The 25,276-nt window shown below is 45.8% G+C and overlaps 1 protein-coding gene across 1 annotated transcript in view; it reads left to right on the top strand.

The window, feature by feature from the left end:
* TENM4 (teneurin transmembrane protein 4) overlaps positions 1 to 25,276 on the top strand; it is a 3,069,169-nt gene that overhangs the window by 2,962,656 nt on the left and 81,237 nt on the right. The window contains exons 25-26 of the mRNA XM_063641401.1: positions 5,041 to 5,257; positions 23,428 to 23,547. Coding sequence (XP_063497471.1) covers positions 5,041 to 5,257; positions 23,428 to 23,547 — 337 coding nt within the window. The remainder of the gene's footprint in view (positions 1 to 5,040; positions 5,258 to 23,427; positions 23,548 to 25,276) is intronic.

Below are 25,276 nucleotides of genomic sequence, written 5' to 3'. Positions count from 1 at the left end.
TCTGATGACAAGGTAAAACTGTTCGTATATAAAATTGAGCAAAGAAGAAAAGGGAGACAAGGGAGCCCTGGATTCCAGAAACAAGATAAAGCTGATGGGTCAGAGCAGTGGGCACAGGAGCCCAAGCTACAGCAGGCCTGGGAGACATGCAGGATCATCAGTGCCAGGGAGACTCAGAACAGAATAATTTCGGAGTCAGCAGACAGGGCACATCCACAGTGGGAGGTTGGAACTGAGGCCCCGCATAAAGCTGGGGTCCTCAAAGGCTGCAAGTCATGTGAGAAGAGGACTAAAAAAACAATGCCTACTAGACCAGAAGGATGACATAGAGGCATTTCTCTGCCATGGCTTGTCGGGGCTGGGGGGTGTGCTAAGAGACCGAGCCTATACCTCAAAAGACCTTGAAATCTAAACTCACATACTAGAGCAGTCCTAGAACTCCAACCTAAGAAATCAACCTGAAAAGTGGTCCCAGACAAATGGTACCCTTGGGGTGGCTAGCTGACATAATCAGAAAACCACCCTGGGCCGGGCATGGTGGCTTATGCCTGTAATCCCAGCATTTTGGGAGGCTGAGGCAGGCGGATCACGAGGTCAGGAGATCGAGACCATCCTGGCTAACACGGTGAAACCCCGTCTTTACTAAAAATACAAAAAATTAGCCGGGTGTGGTGGCAGGCGCCTGTAGTCCCAGCTACTCAGGAGGCTGAGGCAGGAGAATGGCATGAACCCGGGAGGCAGAGCTTGCAGTGAGCCGAGATCACGCCACTGCACCTCCAGCCTGGGCGACAGAGCGAGACAACGTCTCAAAAAAAAAAGAAAAAAGAAAAAAGAAAAAGAAAACGACCCTGGAGGGTTAGTTCAACCACACAAGATTCCCATAGGAAAGGCAAGCCTTCCAAGAATTAACAGAATCATAGAACACACGGGAAATGACTGACCATGAGCTGGAGTCAACAACTACAACATGCAGAAGGATGACCACTCGCGAGAACTTAACAGTCTGAAAAAGACTATAAAATGAATACACTTTGAAATGACTAAAGAGAGAAAACGATGTATAAAAACCACAGAACAAGATAATATCAAGAAAGAAACAGGTGGATTTTGAAAAATTCCAAATAGCCTATCCAGAAATTTTCAAGTAAGATAATTTAAGGTAATGACCCAAAGAACAAATTAAACAGCAGACCAGACACAAATGATGGGAAAATAAGTGAAGTAGAATAGGGATTTGAAGAAACGAATCAGGATAGAACGCAGATAAAAAGATGAAAATTAAGGAAGAGGTTGAGAGACATGAAAGCTAGAAGATCCTTTAAGCATTTAGTAGTTAATTTCCTGAAGACTACAGAGAAAGGCAGAGGGGAATATTCAAAGAGCTCAAAACCAAACTTTGCAGAACTAATGAGAGACACAAATACTAATTAAACGGCCATGGTGTGGCCTATCAGTTCCTATGTAGAGCAGGCATGCATGCTGGGTCCCATGCTTGCAGACAGAGTCTCAGTCTACAAGTTCCTCTCTAGCAAATTTTTGTCTCATTGTCAAAAGACATCCAAGGGAAGTTTTGTGCTTCACACTTAGCTGTAGAGACAGATTGGTGAGTCTAAGGAATTAACCATCCTTCTTTTTCTCCCCTATTGTGCATATGAAGAAACCGAGGTTTAGAGAAGTTAAGCAACTTGGACCAAGTCACACAGTTTGCACAAGAACTGGGAACTGGGGTCCAAATCCAGGAAGTCTGCCTGGAGAGAGGGCTCTCTTAAGCACCATTTGGCCACCGATCGCAGAATAAAAGGCTCCGTCGAGCTCTGTTGTCCTGTGACGTGGATGCTGGATTAGTGGGACAGGTCTGACCTGGGTCAGTCATTTATTCATCCCTCAAACCTCTGTGGAGTACAGTCACTGTTCCTGTCCAGGTCTGGGCCCTGGGATAATGAAATGAATCAGAAACTCCTGATCTCTAGGAGCTCATCATTTGGGTTGCAGAGTATGGGGGTCAGGGGACAGAGAGAAAATCAAAATTACAATATTGGAAAGAGACGTACTGTGATGGAAGTTGCCCAAGAGGCCGGAAGAGCACAGAAGAGTAGTGTTTCACTAAGATTCAGAAATTCATCTTCTCTGGTTAAGAAATATTTCCTAAAAGTCTCTCCAGAGCTTAAAGAACATTATACGCCTCAGAAAGAACTGAGTTCAGATTCTGAGTCAGCTTCTTCACTGACTACATGACCTTTACCAAGTTGCTTTACCATTTTGAGCCTCTGGTTCCTTCTCTCTAAAATGAGAGTGACAACAGTGGCTACTTCATAGAGGATTCAGTGATGGATTCCTTGTAACATATTTAGCAGAATGCCTGGTACTCAATAAATGTGGCGATTCATCATCATCATCACCATCACTGTAATATAGATATTAATAAGAACAGCTATCATTCCTGGCTAACCTTCCCCCAGGACTAGAGAGCAGACATCCCTTCTCACAGGAAGCAGCTCTTTCCAGGTGCCACAGAGCTGAATGTTTATAAAAGGGTAAAACACAGGCTTCCAGGGACTGCTTTGGTGGTAAACAAGACCAGGCAAGAGCTAATAAAATTTCAAATTAGCCATGACTTTTCACGGCCCTTCAATTGTGCTAGCTGATTTAATGGTCAACGTCCCTGTTCACTGGGATTGAATAATGGAGCATTTCTGCAAAGTTATGGATGCAACAGCTGAATCTGTCATGCTAACATCAATAGCAGAATGCAAATAACCCTCAGCTTTGGCTGTAATTATGTGTTTAAGCAATGTCTGACAGGGGCAGCATGAGAATGTGTGATGGAGCCTGCCGACTGCCGGAGAAGACAGGTGCTTTGCTAGGCAGTTGTATCTGGGAGCTGGGACAGGAGCCACAAGTTAGGACGCAGGGGTGAGGGGAGGCATTCCCTCCATATCTCAGAGTGAATCTAGCAGGTGAGCAGACAAAGGATGAATGGCTCTTCATGTTGGTGAGCCATGTTCTAGGTTCAGGATCGGGAAGGGAAACTAACCCAGAATTAAGCACTATGATACCATGTGTCAGATACTATGCTAGATTTGGGGACATAATGCTGCACTTTTTATCTACATAACAAATACTTGTATGACACTTATTATTATCCCCCTTTAACAGATATGGGGAACTGAGGCCAGAGAGTTTAAGTAACTTGCCCAAAGTCACACACTAGTAAGTTTCAGTGCCAGGATTTGACCCCAGACAGTCTATCTCTAGAATTCATATTCTTTATCACTATCTGCCTTCAAGGAGACTGTAAGCTTTTGGGCACCATTAAGAAATGGGAGAGAAACAGAAAGGCTTTGTTACTAATTTATTAAGGAAAAAACTAGGTTTTAGGGCCATCAAGTAGCTTACTTGAGGCCACATCACTAGCAAGGAGGATCAGGGACACCAAGTCTAGCCAATATATTTGCAATACTTTGGTGGGCAGCTTCTGTACTGTAAACTCCATGGAGAAAACTAGAGAAGTAGGTATATCGCTGTTACTCCCACATTACTGATGAAATGGAGCTCAGAGAGACTAAGTACAGGAACTTGTCCAGGGTCACTCTTAGGGGCCATACTCGATCTTGAACTTTAGCCTCTGAACATCATGGTCCTCCTACCATAGCACAATGCTTACCTGAATGGGATGAAGTTACAGTTTTCTGGCTTTTATGGACTGGCATTTGTCACAACCCCTGCTTCGCTAGTTAATTCATTCAATTCCCATTCATTTATTTGTATAACAGTTATGTTTTAAGCACTTCCACTGAGTGCTGGAACACAGAACAGATCTGCGTGCTCCCACGGTGGTGGGGAAGTTTGCCAAAGTCACACAGCTGAGACTCAGCAGAGCCAGAATTTGAACTCAGGCAGGAATACATGTCATTAGACTGTTGTCTGCCGACAAAGCACACAGACTGTATGTAACCCTGGGTTTTTCCTGTCCCCCACTTTGGGCACTATCTGCTGATCTCTTTGTTGTCTATTTTAAGCTAGTCTATTAATATTAGGTGCCTGTAAAAGTAAATTGATATAATGAGGCCAAAAATCTGTGATCTGGTGGACTTTCTTGGTACTTTGGGAAGATAGTAGAGCTGTAATACAAGTTCCAGTCCTGAAGAAGCCCATCCATGTGGTAAAGAATTCCCTGCTGATGGCAACTCTGTCAGGGATCTGAAACCATCCAGCAAACTCAAAAAGCACAAATATCCCTGCAGCCTCCTCTCACAGAAAGCAGAACAGGCCTCCAGAGGACCGAGGATTCAGCCGCAGGCCACACGCTTACACTGCGGCTGGGAGAGATGCTGAGAATTGCTGTGCCTTCACTCTCAAAGCCAGGCAGTCACCAGGGCTTACAGTTTTACCTCCTAAATGTCTCTCAATACCATCTACTTCTCTTAATTGCCACTGTTACTACTGCAGTCTAAGCAACCTTTATTTTTCACCTGTGCAGCCTCAGCAATGCCCTCTTCTCCTGTCTGGCTCCCAGCTTCCACTGAGGCCCCCTTTGGTTTCAGGAGTGCACACCAGATGAAGTCACCTCCTGCTTAAAAGCCTTCAGTGGTTCCCATTGTCCTGAGGGTGAAATTCAAACTCCCTAGCCTGGCCCGCAAGGCCCAGCCTGGTGTGCCCCTGTCAACCTCAGCAGCCTCACCTGGTGCTCTTCCACTCACCTTCTGGCCATCAGCATTTGAATATAGCATCACAAATGTTCATGTGTTATCTCACTCCTGGGTCTTCATACATACAATCCCTTCTATCTCGATGGAAGGAAAAACATACAGTACAGACACTGTACACTTACTGTCTATCTCTCCTTCTAGACTAGTGAGCTAGGATCACATCTGAGTCACTTGCGTCTCTTTGGTGCCCAGCAAAGACTTTGGCTTATATCAGCATTTAATGAAGTTTTTGAATGAGTGAAAAATAGAGGAGAAATGAATGAAGGCATTCTGGATAAACATGGCTGATTGAACATAGCAATATAAACTACATGCTCTGTCACTCCTGCAGATGGCCTGGTGGACTGCATGGACCCTGACTGCTGCCTCCAGCCCCTGTGCCATGTCAACCCACTGTGCCTGGGCTCCCCTGACCCTCTGGACATCATCCAGGAGACACAGGTCCCTGTGTCACAGCAGAACCTACACTCCTTCTATGACCGCATCAAGTTCCTCGTGGGCAGGGACAGCACGCACATAATCCCCGGGGAGAACCCCTTTGATGGAGGGTGAGTCCGAGGGCCCCAGCTCCAGCCAGGGCGCTCTGAGGGAGAACTGAGTCACTCTAGAGCCTCTTTTGGAGGAATGGGGGTGGGAGGAAGCCAGGAGAATGAGAGCATCCATGGTTCCTGATGGAATGTCAGGGGAGGCAGAGAAGCAGCCTCAGGTACCTAGATTTATAAAACTACTATCCAAGGAGTTTGGAATTTTTATGAGCAAAGTTTTGTTGCTCCCACTGGGTGACAGATGAAGAGAGTGAGAAACCAAAGGTCCAAGGGGAATCTTCGATCAATACCCACTTTGCAGTCAGCTCTTACTGATCCTGTGGTCTCCAGATGAACTGAAAGGCACTGATGCTGCTCACCCTCAAAGCAGACATCTAGAAGACTTTGCTAGGCAGGGAATGGGTACATCTGCTGCCATCCCAGGCCACATGCCCATACAATCTTCCTGTTTTCAGTTGTGTCATCCTTTGGACAGTTTTTTATGGAGGTCTGGGTCAGGTCCTTTGCTGGGATTGCAGAGATGAGCAGAACACAGTTCCTGATTATTGGTCACTCCCAGTCCACTAGGAAGACAAAAAAGGGACAGTTACAGTGTGATTAGGCCAGAACTTTGTCCCCAGGGTACTCTGGAGCACAAAGGATATACTCCTGGGTAGAAGGGAGGCCAGGGCTTTAGAATCAAGTCTTAAAGAGGAGAGATGGTTAACTAGGCAAGGAAGGGAGAGAGTGTGCCAGGGAGAAGGAAGAGCTCATGCAAAGACCCAGAGACACAAAATAGCTCTCTAATCTCTGCACCCTAGATCAGGGCAGTGAACTAGTACAGCGTATCCAAGAGCAGGGATTTATGATCATTTCTTTTGAATGTCTTCCAATGTAGTGATGCCTCATATGTGCAGAACTTTCTCCAAAAGTCAGTATGGTTAATTCAGCAGTCACTGTGCACCTTGTATGTTCATTTTTCTGTGCCAGAAGGTCCCTGTCCTGAGGGAACAATGGGGTAGTGATGGGGGTAGGAAGGGTAAGGGACATTTTCAAGCTCTATTTAAAGGGGAAATCAGCAGGACTTGGTAACTGATTGTGTCTGCAGGTTGCTGCAGAGAGGACTCTCCCACTTGGATGCCTGGGTAGATGGTGGTATTTTCACCAGTCTGAGGAGCAGAGAGAAGGAGCAGGGTGGGAGCAAGGTGATAAAGGCACACACCACAGTAGGCCACCCAAGAGTAAATGTCTACTGCAGTTAGTAGGTAATTCTGGAGCTCATGCAGAGATTAAGGCCTGGAGTTCTTGATTTGGGAGCCATCAGTGAACAAGCAGTTGAAACCATGAGCACACAAAAGGTTGCCCAAGGAGGCCGGGCGCAGTGGCTCATGCCTGTAATCCCAACACCTTGGGAGGCTCAGGCGGGCAGTTCACTTGAGCCCAGGAGCTCGAGACCAGCCTGGTCAACATGGCAAAACCCCATCCATACAGAAAAAAACAAAACAAAAATTAGTCGGGTGTAGTGGCAGGTAGTTCTACTCCCAGCTACTCAGGAGGCTGAGGTGGGAGGATCACTTGAGCCCAGAAGGTTGAGGCTGCAGTGAGCCAAGACCGTCCCACTGCACTCCAGCCTGGATGACAGAGCAAGCCCCATCTCAGGGAGAAAAGAAAACCTTGCTCAAGGAGAATGTGTAATGAGGAAAGAGCAGGGAGTGAAGAAGAAGCCATGGGGAGCCTCCCTGTGAGGCAGCTGCTGTCATCCCCAGAGTGTGACAAGGGAAGCCAAAGAGAAGGCCTCACTGCTGGAACATGATGGAGTGGGATGCAGACATGCAGGTCTGTCAGACTGAGGAAAGAGCCCCTGCACTTTCCACCACCCCAGCCCATCCTTGCAAGGAGCCGTGACGAAATGAGAAAGGTGAGATGGAGGAAGCCCAGCAAGTGCGTGGCAGAATTCAAACCTCTACCTTTCTAGAGGTGAAGCTACTTAACGGTCCGAACCCTCCAACTTACCCCCAGAATACTGAGAAGCTGAGAGGTTAAGTAGCTTTCCCAAATTCACAAGGCTAGTCAAGTGGCAGAGCTGGAGTGAGGAGAAAACCTATTCATTTATCTTGGCCAGAAATGCTGCTTCTGTCTCTGGGTAGGAAGCTTCCTGCTATTTTCTTCAGTTGTGTGATTTTGTATGTATGCTTGTAGGCCTTCCCACAGCGTGAGTTTTTTTAATCCACTAGAGATATAACTAATATTCCTACCAAGGAAAATGTCACTTGCTCAGTCATTCTTTACGGGGTCCATTATGGGATCCAATTAGGGCCATGGCTTGTTGGCTGCCTGTGGCTGTTCTGCTTACTGGATGCCCTTGCCATGCCAGCATGATCAATGCCAGCAGGGACACGTCCCCTGTATGTCCTCCTGGTCACTTCCTGAGCCTGCTGCTTAAGCACCATGAGTCACTGTGGGACCTGCACACAGGTCTCGGTATTGTTGCTCCAGCAGGTCTGACTGGCCTCAAGGAGCCAGCCAAGTATGGAGTTTGAGAAGCCTGTGCTGGGGAAAATGGACCCCTCAGCAGGAGGGAAGATACAGGCCTCAGAGAGAGGCCAACTTGGGCTTCAGATCCTGGCTCTGCCACTCTAGATACATAGCTCTGGACAAGTAGCTTAATACAGTGCATCATGTAAATGTCTGTCAACCCCTCTAAACTGAGTCCTCCAGGGAAACACTTCATCTACACATTTTAGCACTTAGTAGCTGCTGAAAACGTATACATATAAATTGCCTTGAAGAATAAAGAAATGGAAGAACTGAGGGAGGGAGGGAGGATGGACATATTATCTATTTTACCTAATTTTATACTGAGGATTCAGAGTCCAGAGAGGTTAAATCACCTGCCAAAAATCACATTACAGATTAGTCACAAAAGCAGAAGAAGTCAACTTTACAGATCATTGTTTATATATCTGTCACCTTCAGTTAGTTATATACACTTTGAAAACAGAGACCAATCATCTCTCCAAACCTGTAATACTTTGGCCAGGGCCAGGGATATAGTATTTGCTCTACAAATGAATAGATAATGGAAGCTTCCAAAATGTTACTGTCTCTTTAAAAAAAAAAGTTACCGTAAAAATTCCTTTTACCTAACATTTGCCAGAATCATTATGTATCAGCTCTTCACTGATCTAGATTCAGAAGAAACAGCTATCAGGAAGGACCCCCAAACAGATTCCTGTGTAAAACATGCCCAAGTGACTAGAAATGTAGAAACATGACGCAGCAGATGCTTTTCTCATTAGACTAACTACTTGGTATTCGATTATCTTGGTCTGGACCAGTAGGACAGTGCTGATTTGCACAGCTGAGATAAAGTGAAATCAACTACCTAGTTTAAGTAGTTGCTTTCTTTCCTCTCGTATGAGGGAGTGTGGTATAATAGCAAGTGCCCAGAGTTACAATCGTGGCTTTACCTCCCACTAGTTGTGTGTGACCTCAGGGAAATGATTTAACCTTTGTGTAGGTGGCTCTAGTTATAAATTGGCAATAATGGTAACTCTTTCATGAAAGCTGTTGAAAGGATAAACTAAAATAAAGCATCTGGCCCGGGGCTTGGTACATATTAGGTGATCAGTAAATGGTGGATTTTGTAGCAGCCGCATGTCATAGTGAAAATAGCATGAGCCTTGGAATCCAACAGACCAAGATTAAAAGGCTGTTGCATCCACTTTCTAGTTTTGTAACCTTAGGAAAATTCCTAAATTGTTCACTTATATGAGCTCCAACTTGCTCATCTATAAGATTAGGGTGTTAACGTCTATGTGTCTAGGGATTGCTATGAGAATTAAATGGGAACAAAAAGTACATAAAGTCTCAACCCAGTACCTGCCACACAAAAACTTGCTTGCTAATTACATGGCAGTGATTATGATGTTAATTAAAAAGAGTTTCCAAATCCACTTCCTTAATTGGAAGTAAAACTAGAGAGGAACCTGCCCTCCAGGTCCAGCGACCACCCAGAGAGGAGGCAGATTTAGGCTGTTGAATCATTATTTGAGGAAAGGAAAAGGCGGCATTCTTGCCAGCCAGCTGTCAGTGGGGATCCTTGTTAGAGTGGAGCCCAGTGGTGTTTCTCCAGAGTGGAATTTCTGATGGGGAGGCACACCTGACTTGGTGTCTGTGTATGACAATTAGGCCTGTGTCCAAACAACAAAACCCTGTATTCTCCTGCACCCCATCTGCTGTGCCACAATTTGTGTAGTTTGAGATTTTGTTTAACAGCCTCCAGGAAGCAGGCTGTCACCCAGAACCCAACAGCACTTCTGAGACCAGCAAGGAAAGGCAGGCCTGAGTGGAGCTCCTTCTCTCTGCAGATTCCCAGCTGGGTCAGGTTCAGGGAGCCTCAAGTATGAGGCACACTGGGACCTCAGCTGCTGGGACCAGAGGAGGGAGGATAATTCAAGGCCAGGGCTTGGAGCCAACTGGCCCACCTTGGGTGTGAAAGCAAGCAAGCCAGTCCCCAGCACCTAGGGCTCTCCCGAAGACGCGCTTCCTCAGAGGCCAGACCCCATCTCCTGGAGTGATGAAGGCCTCCCTGAGGGTCCCTGTCTGGTTCATCTGGGTCCCCAGGGCCCAGCACAGTGCTGGGTCCTGAGCAGGTGTGTAATGCAGGTTTATTGAATACAGTAGCTCTGACCTCCTGCCACTGCTGTCCTCAAACCCACAGAAAGTGACAGAGCTGTGATGGAGAGTGACAGAGATGACCTAAAGTAGGAGACAGAGTAGGCATGGGAACCACTGTCACCAGATTAAGTGGTTTGAATACCACCATTCTCTCCTGGCCTGGATGCCCAGGTCCCACTGCCTAGTGGAACACTTGTCCCTCCCATGGAGTCATGGGGAGAATACAGTGAAGGGTGTCCACTACTGACACTTAGGAGAGGAGGAGCTCTGAGGTCTGCAGGATCTCCAACTGCACTGTGCATACAAAGAGGCCAGGACACACACCGTGGGGCTTGGGATCAGAGAGCAGGGAAAGGGAGGGCAACGTGAGACATCTCCTGGGCAAACACTCGAGCCAGAGCTGTTTCCCATTGTTGGGTGCATCTGTGCTCTTTGGGAGCACTCCTCTGATTGAAAGGGCTGGATGTGGGTCAGATATCCCCTCAGTGAATAGTTACAGGTTGCCGATGCTGGACAGGTTAGCAAGTTACAGGAAGAGGTTCTGACGAACCACCCCCAGGTTATTCAAATATAGGTTCAGAATAGGTTTGAGGACACAGTATTACAACCACCCAGAGAGGAGGCAGGTTTAGATTGTTGAATCATTATTTGAGGAAGGGAATTTGAGAAATCATGTGATGGCAAATCTTGCTGGGTTCCTCTAATTCTAATAGGTAATTGGCTCCATCAGGCAATAGATGGGTGTGGACAGGGAGCTACAAGACTCAGCTGACAGGAGACACTGAGCCCCAGGAGAAAAGGCTCAAGAAGTCAGGCGACTTTAGCAAAAGGAAGGATGGGTGACCAGAGAATTTACCCCAAAGGAGGCAGAGAATCGTATCCTATACAGACAGTCAGAGCCTACGAGTAGGAGGGACTGGGCAGGCTCAGCAAGGGACAGAGCAGAGCAAAACACACAAGCTGCCCAAGCATGCTGGCTCATGCCTGTAGTCCCAGCATTTTGGGAGGCCGAGGCAGATGGATCACTTGAGTTCAGAAGTTCAAGACCAGCCCGGGCAATGTGGCAAAACCCCGTCTCTATGAAAAATATGGTGCACGCCTGTGGTCCCTGCTACTTAGGAAGCTGAGGCGGGAGAATCACTTGAACCCAGGAGGTGGAGGTTGCAGAGAGCAGAGATCATGCCATTGCACTTCAGCCTGGGTGATAGAGCCAGACCCTGTCTCAAAACACAGACACACACACACACACACACACAAGCTTCATTTGGTAAGTATTGACCAGCACCTACTCTGCACTAGGTGTGGAAGAAGATATCTCACCCCATTACTTTGGGGGCTCTTTGTGGGTCCCATGCCTTGTTTGTCATTGAACCCAAAGGAATTGGCACAGAGTGAACCACAGTGAATGATAGAATAAATCAATGAATTAGCCAGTCCCTGCTGAGTGCCTGAAGTAGAGACAAAAGTGCTGAGAGCTCAAAGGCAAGACCATCACTCCCACTTCACGTCTGCCCCCTGAGCCTACACCGTGAGAGCTGCCTCTCCTACAGCTTTGCTTCTCCAGCATGTAACACAGGGCGGGCTTAGAGTAGGCAATAGTAAATGTTTGCTGTTGAAAACAAATGAACAAATGAAGGCTTCTGGCAGGAGATGGCCTTCAGCCTGAGACAAAAATTTCAGTCAGGAGAGTTGGCCATTAGAGCATCATTTATCAAATTGCAGGTCACAACAACCCATTAGTAACTCATGAAATCAATTCAGCAGGTCGAAACTATTCTTTTCAAAAAGAGAAGTAAATTTAACTGGAATGGAGTAGAAGGAAATAGAAAATATCAGTGCACCACTGTAAAAAGAATATGTATTTCATGAAACTTATTTCAGTTATATGTGTATGTGTATGCATGAACTACTGGATAAGCTGTATTGCTTATTGTGGGTTTCAGTTGAACAGGATTGTAGAAAGCATTCTATACTGCAGAACCAGTGTGAGCAACAGCGTAACTTTCCAGGACAATCAGAGAATGGAGAAAATTTTAATGTGGCTGGAGGATAATTATGGTGACATTATTTTCCACATCAAAGGTCAGAAGACATGCTCTGACATTTGAAATCAAGATGGGCTTAGGAAATCTGTGGTATATGAGCATGGTGAGCAAAGGGGGCACGTGGGAGAAAGAAGAACATAGGGAAATATGAGGCCAGAAAAGTGGGTTAGGGGCAGGAACTGAGAAAGATCTGACCCTCACCCGTTCACTAACCAAATTCCAGTGTTTCGTCTCAATCAGGACCTAAAACTGGCTCTACACAGGAGTGAAATAACCTTGATTCCACCTAAGTCTTAGAATTCCTTTCACACCCTATAGAAAGGCACAAAGCTTCCAGGAATTTTAAAAGCAAGAGTTTTCAAGAGTGAAAAATGATGGAAAAGAGAAATGACCATGTATGCAATATATTTTTTTATCGGCCCACTGCAAACCTAAAGCCATATGCAAGCGTCAGTGGCATAGCAGTTTCAGAATAGCATTTGCTCCCCACCCCCCACCTCCACCCAGGCCTTAGACAGCCCTCAGGAAGCCCTCAAGAGGCCGAGCAGCAGAGATCATCTAATGGACTTCAAATAAACACCAACTTCCTGACAGCTGGCCTCTGAGCAAATTCATTATTGAATTATACTCCTGCATTTTCAGAACAAGCTGAGCAGACAGGGTACCCCATCAGTTTTAAAAAAAAAAAAAAAGGAAAGAAAGACAATGACAAATTACCTGATGGAAGATAGAAGAAGGCAAAGATCCTGCTTCCTCCAAAATGTCAGCCATTATATATTATTCATGTTGGTTTTTTAAAAATCCCTCCCCGCATTGAAATGAATGTTTATGACGATAAAGCAACTAGGTGATTCAATTCAGGATGCAGGCAACGACTTCTCACATCATCCTGATGAGCAGCTAACAACTCCTCCTCTGCCACTTGATCATCCCTTTATTGATTTCAAAAACGAATTACGATCTCTATTTGCTTTGTAGCTTGAGCTTGCTCCTAGTTGTCCATCACAGAAAGCATTAGCAGAGGATACTGTGATGCAGCGGGAACAACTTGGGTTAGAGGGAGAGAGCCTGGATTCAAGTCCTTGGGAAAGTGAGAGCATGTGACCTTGGGCTGGTGAGACTCAACTTCCTCCCCTGTGATGTGGGGTCACTAATTCCACCCTGCCAGGTTGTTTGGAAGATTAAATGAGATAAAATACCCAGAAGCCCAATAGCTGGCTCATAGCATGTGTTCAGTACTAACACCTAACATTTACCAAAGATATTCTATTTGGAATGTTTTTTAGGTAGTAACACCTTTAAATCTCTGGCAGACCATATGATATAGGGACTTTATCATCCCTGTTTTAAGCAATGAAAACTGAGCTACTGAGAAGTTAAGTAATCTGGGCCATGGTCATAGGGCTTGTAATAGCAGAGCCAACATTGGAAGCCAAGCCCAGTTGGCTCTAGAGCCCATGTACTGAGCCTGTCTTCTTCTCCGCCGAGTCCTTCATGTTCCCTGCTCAGCATCTTCAGTTCAGAACTCCATACAGTGTGGTGCCACTACAACCCTAGCACCCCACCTGGCCCTGACTTTCTCTCCAATATTCTACTACATCATAAAAAACCCATGTGCAGTAAGGCTTCATGCTGAAGAGCACTGACCTCAGAGGTTGGACTCTCAGCCTCACTGTTTGCTAGCTGTGTGACCTTAGACAAGTCTCTTAATCTTTCTGTGCCTCACTTCCCTCCTCTACACTATGAAAATAATAATCCATATCTCATGGGGATTTTGTGGGGATTAAATTAGCACACATAAAACACTTAGGTGTTAGGGCAGTAAGCATTCATTTAAGTGTCAGTGGCCACTGTCACTAAATAGCAGTAATGTTAATATTAGCAATAGCTATAGAATTAGTATACATATAGGTTTTAGTGTCACTATTGAGAACTGGGAGAAAAATGAGAATCTTAACCTGAAGCATCGGTGTAGTTGTGTAACTGGGGCAAATGTCCTAGCACCTTAGGATGGCAGGGGTGGGTGAATGGACCTTCCAGACCACCAGCCCTCTGCGCTGGAAGAGGAACCTCCAAGGCCAGAGAGAGCCCCTGGCTCAGCAAGTTAGTAGCCAAGCCTGCGTCCCAGAGAACCTGGAGTCCCAAGTGAAGGTTCGTGTATCTCAAACTGTAAACTGTAATTCTGCTGTTTGCAAATCAAAGACTTTCTGTATTTTTATCCAACACCGAGAAATGTTAAGCAATAAGAAGTTAAAATAGTTAGAGAGCCATGCTTCACATTACTAATGTTGCCCTCAATAGAGAATATAGGATCAGGCCTTGCAGGCACCTCTGCAGGTAGTCTAACTGGCCGTCCAATTAGATCTCAGAGGCATTAAGAGTTTGCTCCAAGCAAATCCCACAGTGAGGGGCTTGACAGGGAGGGATGCGGCCTCTGTGTGGCATTTTGCTAGAGGGGAGAGATCCAGCCCCTCGTGCCTCCCCTTCCTGGGTCTCCTCCTCCCACCGCAGTGGGGGCCATGTGAGTCCACCCTCTGGGTCTAACCCTGCAGGCCTCTAGGACCAATCCCAATCTGAGAAGAAGGGCTTAGAACAGCCCCAGCTGCTCAACCTCACATCCTTCCTACTGTTGTCTGTCTGACTCATGACTTCCCAGCTGTGCCAAATGGCTTTCTGCCTTGTCCCTGAATCCTGGCCCCACTTTCTGTGTCTGACTTCAGCAGCCTGGTGCCCTGGCACCAAAGGACTCAAACCTTGCCCTCTTTTGACAGGCTCCCATCCCTGCCACATCTGGGTCTGGAGCTCCATCCCTGCTGTACCTGGGCGTGATAACCTAGTGACACATGGGACGTCCACATCCAGATGCCTCTGGAAGCCCCTTCACCATGCCTGTCTCCCTGTCAGCCCCTCCTCCCTCATCCTTTGAATTATTATTTCCATTACAGGCCAGCTGTGGATTGCTGCACATCTCAGCTCCAGCCTGTTGAGCTGGACTTTGTGCAGACTCCCTTAGCTGCGTTTCTGCCTGGCATCAGCCCCTTCCCCATGAAGTGGGTCTGATCATGGTTCATTCTAGTTTCCCCTTTCCTGGTGAAGCAGGACGTGCCCTGTGCCCTGACAGAAGGCAAGACACATGGTCATGAAATGAACTTGTCTGCTGAGAGACTGTGGCTGGAGTCACATTTTAGCAGAGCTGCCTTGTATTTTTCTAACAGCACAAACCATCAAATGAAAAGTCTTCTTAGAAACAAGCTTCTGGCCACACAGCATAGAAAACAGCCTATCTAAACATGCACCACATATCCCATGTCCCCAGGCACAACGATGGTATTTCTGAGCCATGTCCCCAGACATGACCAACCCACTTACCTGGGACAAGGGCCTTGCTCCCTGCTGGCCAGACCCTCTCAGTCCTGCTTCTCCCTCACCATATTTGATGGGCTCAGTTCCCTGGAAGCATAGTATGGTGGACAAGTCAAGGGCTCTGTTCTCGTGTACACCTTTATCAGCCAACAGAAAATATTCCAGAAGATTCCTGTGGGAAAGGACTCAGCCTGAAGCATCAGCATTGAGCAGCCAGGCTTCCCACAGCCTTGAGAGATTGATTCTGTAGCCTGGGAGCTCACGCTCCCTTGGTGTCTGAAGGAGCTCAACAGCCATGCTTAGCTAGGAGGCCACAGAACAGTGGTTTCTGGGCTCTGCGGGAAGCACAGCCTCAGGTCCCTGAAGACACCAGTAAGTGCTGGGATATCTTGCTGTTAGATGGCCCTAGGTGGTGTCATGGCACCATGGCGGAGCTGGTGGTACCCCATCCTCAAGGAGTGATGGAAGGGATGCCCCACCTTCAGACATCACTGACCTCACCTGTACATGAGGAACGTGGACTCAGTCACTCAGAAGACCCCTGTAACTTAAAAGGTAAACTCCTCCCTTCTGTCAATCTGAAGGAGACTATGGAGCCTGTAACCCCAGCTACTGGGGAGGCTGAAGCAGGAGAATCTCTTGAACCCTGGAGGTAGAGGTTGCAGTGAGCCAAGATCGTGCCACTGCACTCCAGCTGGGGTGACAGAGCAAGACCCTGTCTCAAAAAAATTAAAAAAGGGACTAGATCAAGTTTTACTGGTTTGGGCATAAGGCTATTGGAAAATATACATGGTAAATATAGGATGAGCTTTGCAATAAGTTATAAAGATTGAAGCACAATGAGAAGTTGGCTTTGGGGTATAATAATAAATAGCATATTCAAGTTTATTTTGTATACAAAAAAGTCACATACACACTATCATAGTCCCAAGGTGGATACCGAAGGTGGGTCATGAGAACAGGAAGGAAATTTTAGGGGCTCTATCTATACAGTGTTTCTTTTATCTTAAGAAATAAGAAAGCAAGACTGGTTTATGTCTATAGAATGTTGGATTCTCACCAGTTTGTTCCTTTTGTCCCTGTGTTACTTGGTTACATGTCTAGACCAGCACATGAGGCATTCTGAGGGAGATCAAGATCTACTCCACAGAAAGAGGGACAGTGGGGCGGGCACAGTGGCTCAGGCCTGCAATCCTACCACTTTGAGAGGCCAAGGCGGGTGGGTCACTTGAGGCCAGGAGTTTCAAGACCAGCCTGGCCAACATGGCAAAACCCTGTCTCTACTAAAAATACAAAAAATTAGCTGGGCCATGGTGGTGCACACCTTTAATCCCAGCTACTCAGGAGGCTGAGGCACAAGAATCGCTTGAACCCAGTAGGTGGAGGTTCCAGTGAGCCGAGATCATGCCACTGTACTCCAGCCTGGGCAACAGAGTCAGATTTTGTCTCAAAAGAGAAAGAAAAAAAAGAAAGAGGGACAGGGGACCCACACTGGTTTATTGTGTATTATTGTGTATTATGATGTAATAGTACATTACATCATAATTGTTTGTATGCGTGTCTGTCTGTGTATCTTTATAAAATCTAGTGTTAACCAAACTTACTCATAAAATGGTAAAGTGGCTTTAAAGGTTTCTTGCAAGGTAAATACAAATGGAAGGTAATACTAATAGTGCAAGTACGAGCAAACAAAAAAAGTGGCAGAGCTGATACTTCTTCTACTCCTAATATTAAATACTTTCCTCAACCTCGCTATGAGGTTAAAAATGATTATTTTCATAACACTGAAAAAAAGTTAACTAGGAGATTCAAAATGATCAACAATCTTAACAGAGTTCACTTAAAGAGTCAAAATTATCAAGAAGGCTATTTGAAATATGAATAGTCATGAAACCTTGCACCAAATGTATATTACGCTTCCCAAGGTGAACCAGCGATGGTAGCACATGTGTGCGATTTATAAATGAATGCAAGTACACTGAAGGAGCCTGCTCAAAAATGTTTACAGAAAGGGCGTGCAATCAAAAATGGTTCCAGAACCCGGCTCTAATCATGTGAACTCTGAATTGTGAAGCCAAGACAAATTGGGATTCCCAATTATTTCAGTACATGTCGGTCAGACTGCAAGTATCTTAAGAGGTGAAGTGATTCTCCCAAGTTCTCATGGCAAATCCTGCATTTGATTCAGTCCTGGCTCCCCTGCAAGTCTGCAAGAATGGGCAAGTCCATTCCCTGTCTGAACTTTATTTTCTCACCTTTACCAAAAGAAGTTTGAAAGAGGTGATCAGGAAGGGCTCTTCTGACTCAAATGTTTCATAATCAGGGGTTTCCCAAGAATACGTATATAGGCAGAAGATGTTGGGCTGGAAAAGCTGGTTCAAGAAACTGAGGCAGAGCGTCAGATGGAAAACTAGGAAGAGAGAGCTCCAGATCAGCCCGGTGGCTGGGCTGGAAAGACCGTCTTGGGAGCTGCAGAGAGGACAATATCAGGCTATGACTGGAAACACCTTCGGTGGTAGTAATTTGACAGGCTGTGAAGTGAGGCTTCTCATTTGGGCCCAGGTAATGTTCTTACAAGACTTCAGATAAATTGTAGTAGATGCTGGAAAGATCCCCATTCAATCAGCAGAAGTTAGCAGAAAACAGTTTAAGGATTTACACAAGTCAGGAAAATAAACCTGTTTAAAAAGACACAATGCAAAGGAGTGATTTACATAATCAATAATGGCATAGACTAGCAAATACTTCAAAGGAGAGAAAGGCTAGAGTTATCACTTGCCACCTAGATCCCAAATGATATTCCAGTCCCCTGAATACCAAAGTAGCTGCTTTCACTTAATAACAAAATAACACACACAAAAAATAAGAAAAGCTGCAGTTGTTCTCCCTTTGCCTTCCTTTATCTGCTTGTATAATATACATTGAATAATCAATCTCACTTTGTTTCTGGCATTCCTTTTCAAAGTTTTCCAGACCACAGGTGGTACAGATGAGGAGGGTATAGAATCAAAGGGTCAGGGCTAGGCTGAAGCAAGTGAGTCTACCAGGGGAAGGTACCCAAGCCTTGAGGGAGAGTGCGGGCTGGCCTCTTGAAAGAGCACAACCCTTCCAGCCCTAGGTTCTCTAACCATATCCCTGTCAAGGTCAAGTAGCTCAAAGTTCTCTAACATCGCCCTCACCTTAAGTAACAGAAGCACATAAGCTCTTTATTCATTCCATAATTTATCAAGAACTTACTCTGTGCCCTGCATTCAAATTCCAGAGCAAACACCTGTTTTGGAGGAGGTTTTCTTTTCCCCACTCAGAAATGACCATCAACCATGATCAATGCTGGGAATAGAGCAGTAAGGGACATGTGGTTGGTCCCTGTCTTCATGGAGCTCATGTTCTGCTGGAGAAAAGATTGTCCTGGCAGAGCGACAGCACTCAGAGTTCATGAGGAGTAGCCCAGAAGGAGCAGGAGTGGTGTACACTGCTTGGTGAATGCTCTAGGAGAGGTGGAAGTTTCCAGATAGAGGGAACAATTTAGTGATAAGTGTAAGTATTGCATGAGCTCCATTAAGATTCTGAAGCCACGCGTAGTAGGGCTGCTTTAGCTGGATTGGGTAGTATGAGATTAAAATAGTTATAAATTCTTAAACGTATGTTGAATTCTATTTTATACCAGGTTGGGAAAAACTTCAGCCTGCATTTGACAGATGAGAGAATGGAGGTTCAGAGAGGTCAGATGACTCCAAAATCACACAGTTAGTTCCCAGAGTCGGAACTGGGAACTGTGACTCCCAGCCCAGTGCTTTTGCCACCACAGCCCTACCACTTTTCCCTGAGCAACAGTTGAGGTTGGCTTTTTATTTGCTTGATTTTGTTTTGGAGCGGTTTCGTCTCTCCAGCAGATTCTTCTGTTGATCCCAAACCTTGTCACTCTCTTCAGGAAGCAGTCAGGCAGATCTTCTCCCTTGCTGGCGTCGGCAAGGGCACCTCAGTCAGGCCCTGAGTGTGTGGTTGGACTCATGCCAGTATGTTTGACACCACCCTTGGCTTGGCACAAGCGCTCCCTCCTGGCAGAGTTCACCTAGCCTAATTGCTTGTTTTATATCCCAGCTGCCTGACATATGCCAAACCCATGTGTTGACTCACTGGTGTCAGAGAAAACTACACGGGGCATTTCACGTTGGCTTTTGTGAGCTCTAGCAAGTAAGTGGAGGTCGTAATTCATACATTTCTGGAACTCAGCACCTAACAGAGAGCCTGGCTCATAGTAGGCGCCTGATTTTTTGTGAAATTAAAGGAATTTTAGTGACTGCAGGTACATAACACAGTAGTAAGATTAAGGCCTCAGAAGTAAGAAGACTTAGCTTTAGGGTCAGCTCAGCCAAGTGAATTCATTTCTGGGTGACCTCGAGCAAGTCTTTTTCTCTCTTTCAGTTACTTGATTGTTTTTCACTTAACAAACACTCTGAGAGCAGCATCCCATGCTTACCCTCTCTGGAGATGTGGTCCAGCCCTCCTCTGGCTCACACGTAAACATGTGAGATGGCTATATAATGCGAATGATATAAACATATGACCATCAAATGTTAGAGAGACACTTATAAGGTATATAAAAGCCCAAAGGAGGGGCTGATTCATTGTGTCAGGAAAAGTTGATGACAACCTTACTGAGTTGGTGACAGCTTAGATGAGACTCTAAGGATGAGTAGAAAATAACAGCCCAAAACTCCATTACACCAAGACAGCGACCATGAGGAAGCAAATCATGTCAAATAGAGAACTGGTAATAGAGGATCAGATGAGCTAGCTGGGAAGCCAAGTTGGTGACAGTGATTTGCTCCCACGTTAATGGTTTTTCACTAAGGCAGTCTTCCATTACGGAGTTCCACATTCAAAGCAGCAACTATTTCTTAGCCACATCTCCAGCCCTGAGCGAGTGCCCAACCCTCAGTGTAGGGTCAGTGTTCCAGTGGCATGCAGAAGCCAGCTTGAACCAGTTTGCACGAACTGATTATTAAATGTTCAGAAAGTCTGCAAGCTGATTGTTAAACACAGCCATTATTAAAAATTAAATTATATAAAATTAAATAAGGTACATTAAAAACAAAGGTAATAAATACTCAAAATTTACTACTTTCTAATTATTTTGCCATGTTTGATGTTACGTTTGCTCTTGAGGTTACTCAGGAGCGTTGCGTCTCCACGGTGGCAGTACCACGTAATGGCATCCTCCTGTGTGTCTCTTCCCACCTCTGTGTTCAGTGGCATCTCATTGGTAGCTTGAAAACAGCCATGATGAGAGTATTTACACCACAGAAATGAGCAAACGCTACAACTGAAGCTGGTTTTCTTTTCTTTTTCTTTTTTTTTCGAAAGTCGGTCATTAAACATTTGTCAGCACCCCACTGATAGTATCCATTAGATAAATGGATGCAGAAAGCAAGCATTGGGAAGCCCAGCACTCACATCTTTTCAAACCTCCCAGGACAAATGCATGTGGCACAAGACACAATTCAGAGGCCCCCACCAAGCTGACTTCCCAACTCCTTTGTTCCAGGGAAGGCTTTATATTAATCTGGGCTTTCCTGACAACTGAAAATCATGAAAACAGAACGGAGATAGAAGTGTTTTTCTCCAGGATTTAATTCCTGAGCCAAATGCCTGTGTTGGCAAGAGTCCTCTATGGCCTATCGGCGTCCGGGGAGTCAACCTAATCTTCCCCAGAATCCAAAAGCAATCTGTGGGAGCTCAGGCTAAACTTGCAACTGCTCTGGCTTGCCGAGTTGGAGGCTACGTGGTAGCCAAATGGTGCCGATTCAGTGTTTCCCAATTATCAGGAAATCCCCAAAGAGAGATCAATCAGAGGAGGCTGGCCTGCATGTGTATTAGGGGCAGCAGCCAGGACAGCCCCAGAAAGGAAGCCATCCCCCCAGGCTGGTTTCTGTCCAGGCAGAATCCAGAGGCACATATGTCTGGAGAAGGCTGGACGGTGGCCAGCGTCAGGAGATGAGATCTGTTAGTAATTCTCTGGAAGGACAGAGTTCCAGCAATACGAAATTCAATTGTCCTCCATTAAAGAAAACATCTCTCACAACCAGCTGAATACAATCGGTGGAATAAATCTTCCCCATTAGCGGAGAGATAATTTCACATAACTACATTGGAAGACCTTCAGAGAAGAATTGAAAGTCTTTGCTGAGCCTCACCCGCTTAACTTGTTTGCCGTGTAATTGCATTTAGACCAAGGGCCTTGGAAGGAAACCACTGACTGAATTAGCATTAACCAGATTGTGTGGAGTGAGGTGAGGAGGGTGGGGTGGGGTGGGGTGGGGAGTCTGGTGCATTGTGGGTAGTTGTTCTTGCCTTCAGAAAGGACAAGCTGACACTAGTGAGACCAGCTGCTTTACAAGCCTGGTGTTAATTGCTTTTCTCATCCAACAGAGAAAAGTTTATCACTCTAGGAAGGTAGAGGTGTGGGTACCTCATACGGCAGGGACTGAATTTGAGATCTTTGTTTAATGAATGCCCATGGGCCACGTCAGTAGCTCTTCCCTAGGCCAGAAGAAAAAGCCTTCTCACCTGAGTTGAATAGAGAAGGTTATGTGGTGTGCAGCGCCTGCGTTTTTGACTCAGATGTCTTTCAGCGAGGGCTTTCTCCCCAGTGCGTGGATCCTTGAGGACATTGCACCAGCCAGTGCCTTCATTTCCACCCATGACCAGTGGCAAGTGACTGGTTGGAGTGGGACCCGGAGTGGTGAGGCCCACGTTCAAGTCCTGCCTCTGTCATCTGCTTTCTATGGAGCTTTGGGCACATAATATAACCTCTCTGGAAACCAGTTTCCTCTTCCATACAATGAGAAAGTTCCACTAACTTAGGGATCTTCCAACTGACTTCTGCAGACACGGAAACTCCACAGAGTTGCCTTCAAAATCACGCCGAGGGAGAGGAGGCCTCCACCCCGACTTCATCCAGGGTAGATCTTTTCATTCGTGTTCCACTTTGGAGTCCTTATAAAATGTCATCTACCCTAACGTTTTTGTTTCTGAATATTTGAAAAGCCACCATTCTAGATGATCTCTAGTTGTCCCATTTATTTGCTCAACCACCATGTTTTCAATGGCAACCTAGGATTTGTTAGACATAGTTCAGGCACTGTGAGGAGAAAGAAAGAAATCTTGACCCTACCCTCAGAGAGCTCAGGATCTAGTGGAAGGGAGGAGTGTGTATGGTTTGGTAGAGTATCAAGGTGTCTGCATCAGGTTTTGTGGGAGAGAGGAACTAGTTCTGATTAGGGATATCAAGAAAGGCTTCAAGGAAGAGGTGTCATTAATAGTTGGCTCTTTAAGGGTGAGAATGTTGGGAGAGGAGTGCAGGAATGACATTTTAGGCAGATGGAAGAACATTGCACAGACAGAGGCACTAAGCAACATTTGCCTGGCAAGTTTGGGAAAAGCAGGTAATTTCTTGTCCAAAATATAGAGTAAGAGTGGGAGGAGGGATATTGGGAGACGTGTCAGGCTCCAAAACTCACTCTGAGAGCATGCTAGCATCTGTCCTTCTCCTGTCTCGAGTGTCAGATGAAAGGAAGTACCTTCTGTCCTGCTCACTTTTTTGTATGTTCACTTCCAATGAGACTGTTAGTAACAGTAATAGCCATTGTCATTTGTGGAGCTTACCCTATACCAGCATGAAAAAACAAAGCCTCAAAGAACTGGCACATGCCTACCGAAGTTCAGAGAGCTAGGAAGTAACAGAGCCAAGATTAGAACCCAGATGATTGAACTACACATCCACACACAGAACTAGGCGACATTGCCCTCTGTGATCAGCTTTATCTCCTTACAGCATAATACAGTATCCTTAGAAAATAACCTCCGAGTGAGATCATTGAATCACCTGCCAATAGCAATTCTCTCAAAGAAACTTTGATGCCCTAAATTGAGGTGATATTTTTTAAAGATTATTATGCATCTTGAGTGAACACCATGAGCCCCTGGGTACAAGATGTGTCTGAGTGACTGATTTTCTGGCTTCCGGCCTCTCAGAGTTCCCTGCCAGCCAGGGCTCTGACCATGAAAGGTGTATCATGTTTATTCTCTCTTCTCTTCCCACAGGCATGCTTGTGTTATTCGTGGCCAAGTGATGACATCAGATGGAACCCCCCTGGTTGGTGTGAACGTCAGTTTTGTCAATAACCCTCTCTTTGGATATACAATCAGCAGGCAAGATGGCAGGTAGGAGACCTTCTACGAGCCAGAAACAGTGAAGGTCCTGCTCTTGTGGTCTTGGCGTATAGCTGCTGCTGAACTGATAATGTGGAAAGAGGATGGGTCTGGGATTCAGAGGGCCTGAATTCAAATGCCCAGCTCTGCAACTTACTAATTGTATGACCTTGTACCTAACTCTGGCCTATGTCCCTTTGACTCTAGATTTAGCAGTTTCTTCTCATCTGGTTCTCAGAGTAAGGAGAGGGTACCTTATACATATCCTGCTCCATGACTTATGATATAAAACAGTCATGTGAACCACTTTCTACAGAACAGACAGCTTGAGAAATCTCAGCCATTCCTGTTGTGTGGTTTCCATCCTGCAGCTGCCTAAATCGATGCAAGCCATTTGGGTGATGACAGAATTCTGACCTTTGAATTCCTCCAAGAACCATCAGCAGAATGAAATAAAGCTTCCTTAATGGCCCTAGCTCTCCCACCTGCTGTGTGTCCTAGGATAACTCTCCTTACCGCTCTGTGTCTTGGCTTCATCTGTTAAATGGTCCTAATGCTGTTTATCTCACAGATTGGTTTTGAGGGTTAGATGATACGGTGGATGGGGAAGCACCTGGCGCATAGTACATGGTTAACAAGTCTTAGTTCCCCACCCCACTTTGATTCATTGCTGTATTTCCAGTGTCTGGCACATAGTAAGTATACAACAAATATTAGCTATTTGTTAAAATTACAGATTATTGAATGAGAAAGTGATGGTGACAGGACAGGCCATGAGAATATTTTGGAGAAAAGAAAAAGAGGAGGAAAGTGGAATATTTAGGCTGTCAGTGGTGACAAGTCCTCTATTTTTAATAAAACCAGGTGGTGGCAGTCCATCTGGCTAAGCGTGGGCCCATAAGGTTGATTTTCACTCTGTGTTGGAAATTATGCTCCAGCTTGATTGATTTTAGCACCTCTTTAATCCAATATCAGATGTGAACATGTCCCGGCCGAGGTGATAATGAAGTAGAGGCTCATCTGTTTGTAGACATGTGTGCCTCTTAGATGGGGTTGGCAAGCTTGGCATGGGGTGCCCCCTCCCCACCTCTCACTCCATGTGAATAGGAAGAGGCCCAGCTGGAAGACGTTAGTGGCCAGTCTTCAGGGATAAACTGGCCAGGCCAGGCCAGGCCACTGTTCCCTACCCTGTACACCTTCCCACCCAGGAAGGCCCTCATGAAGACTCCCGCTACGGCATGAAGGATGCTGCCTGCTGTATGAAAGTGGCAGATGTGAGCCTCCTAGGCAACAGGTATTCTGACCACATTATTACCTGCTGTGAAACATTCATCCAAAAGAAGCCTTTCAGGACTGCCTTGTTTTTGCCATGAAACTTGCCAGTCACTCCTGTGAGATGGCAAATCGTCAGTCCTTATGCCCTGTTGTGGTTGGTTGGAGTAGATTCAAAAAACACACCGAGTCTGGCATAAGTTCAGTGGCCTTTGGGGAAAGCTCAGTCTCTGACACCTCCCGATTCCTCCTGTTTGTGCTTCCTCTATAATTTCTACTGCCCACTGAGAGCATGGAGCTAAATATCAGCCGTGTTTCCTGCATCATACTCCTAAATTACATCATGTAGCCAGAATTGCTGCAACAGAGCTTGAATTTCTGATCAATTCTTACCAATGCATTTTGGGGCTTAAATTTTCTTCCCAACTCATCCACTGCATAATGCATGGGAAAGTTATCACTTGTTCTG

Source organism: Symphalangus syndactylus, chromosome 6, assembly GCF_028878055.3.
Source record: "Symphalangus syndactylus isolate Jambi chromosome 6, NHGRI_mSymSyn1-v2.1_pri, whole genome shotgun sequence".
Taxonomy (NCBI): Eukaryota; Metazoa; Chordata; class Mammalia; order Primates; family Hylobatidae; genus Symphalangus; species Symphalangus syndactylus.
This window is presented reverse-complemented; position numbering and strand designations above follow the sequence as displayed.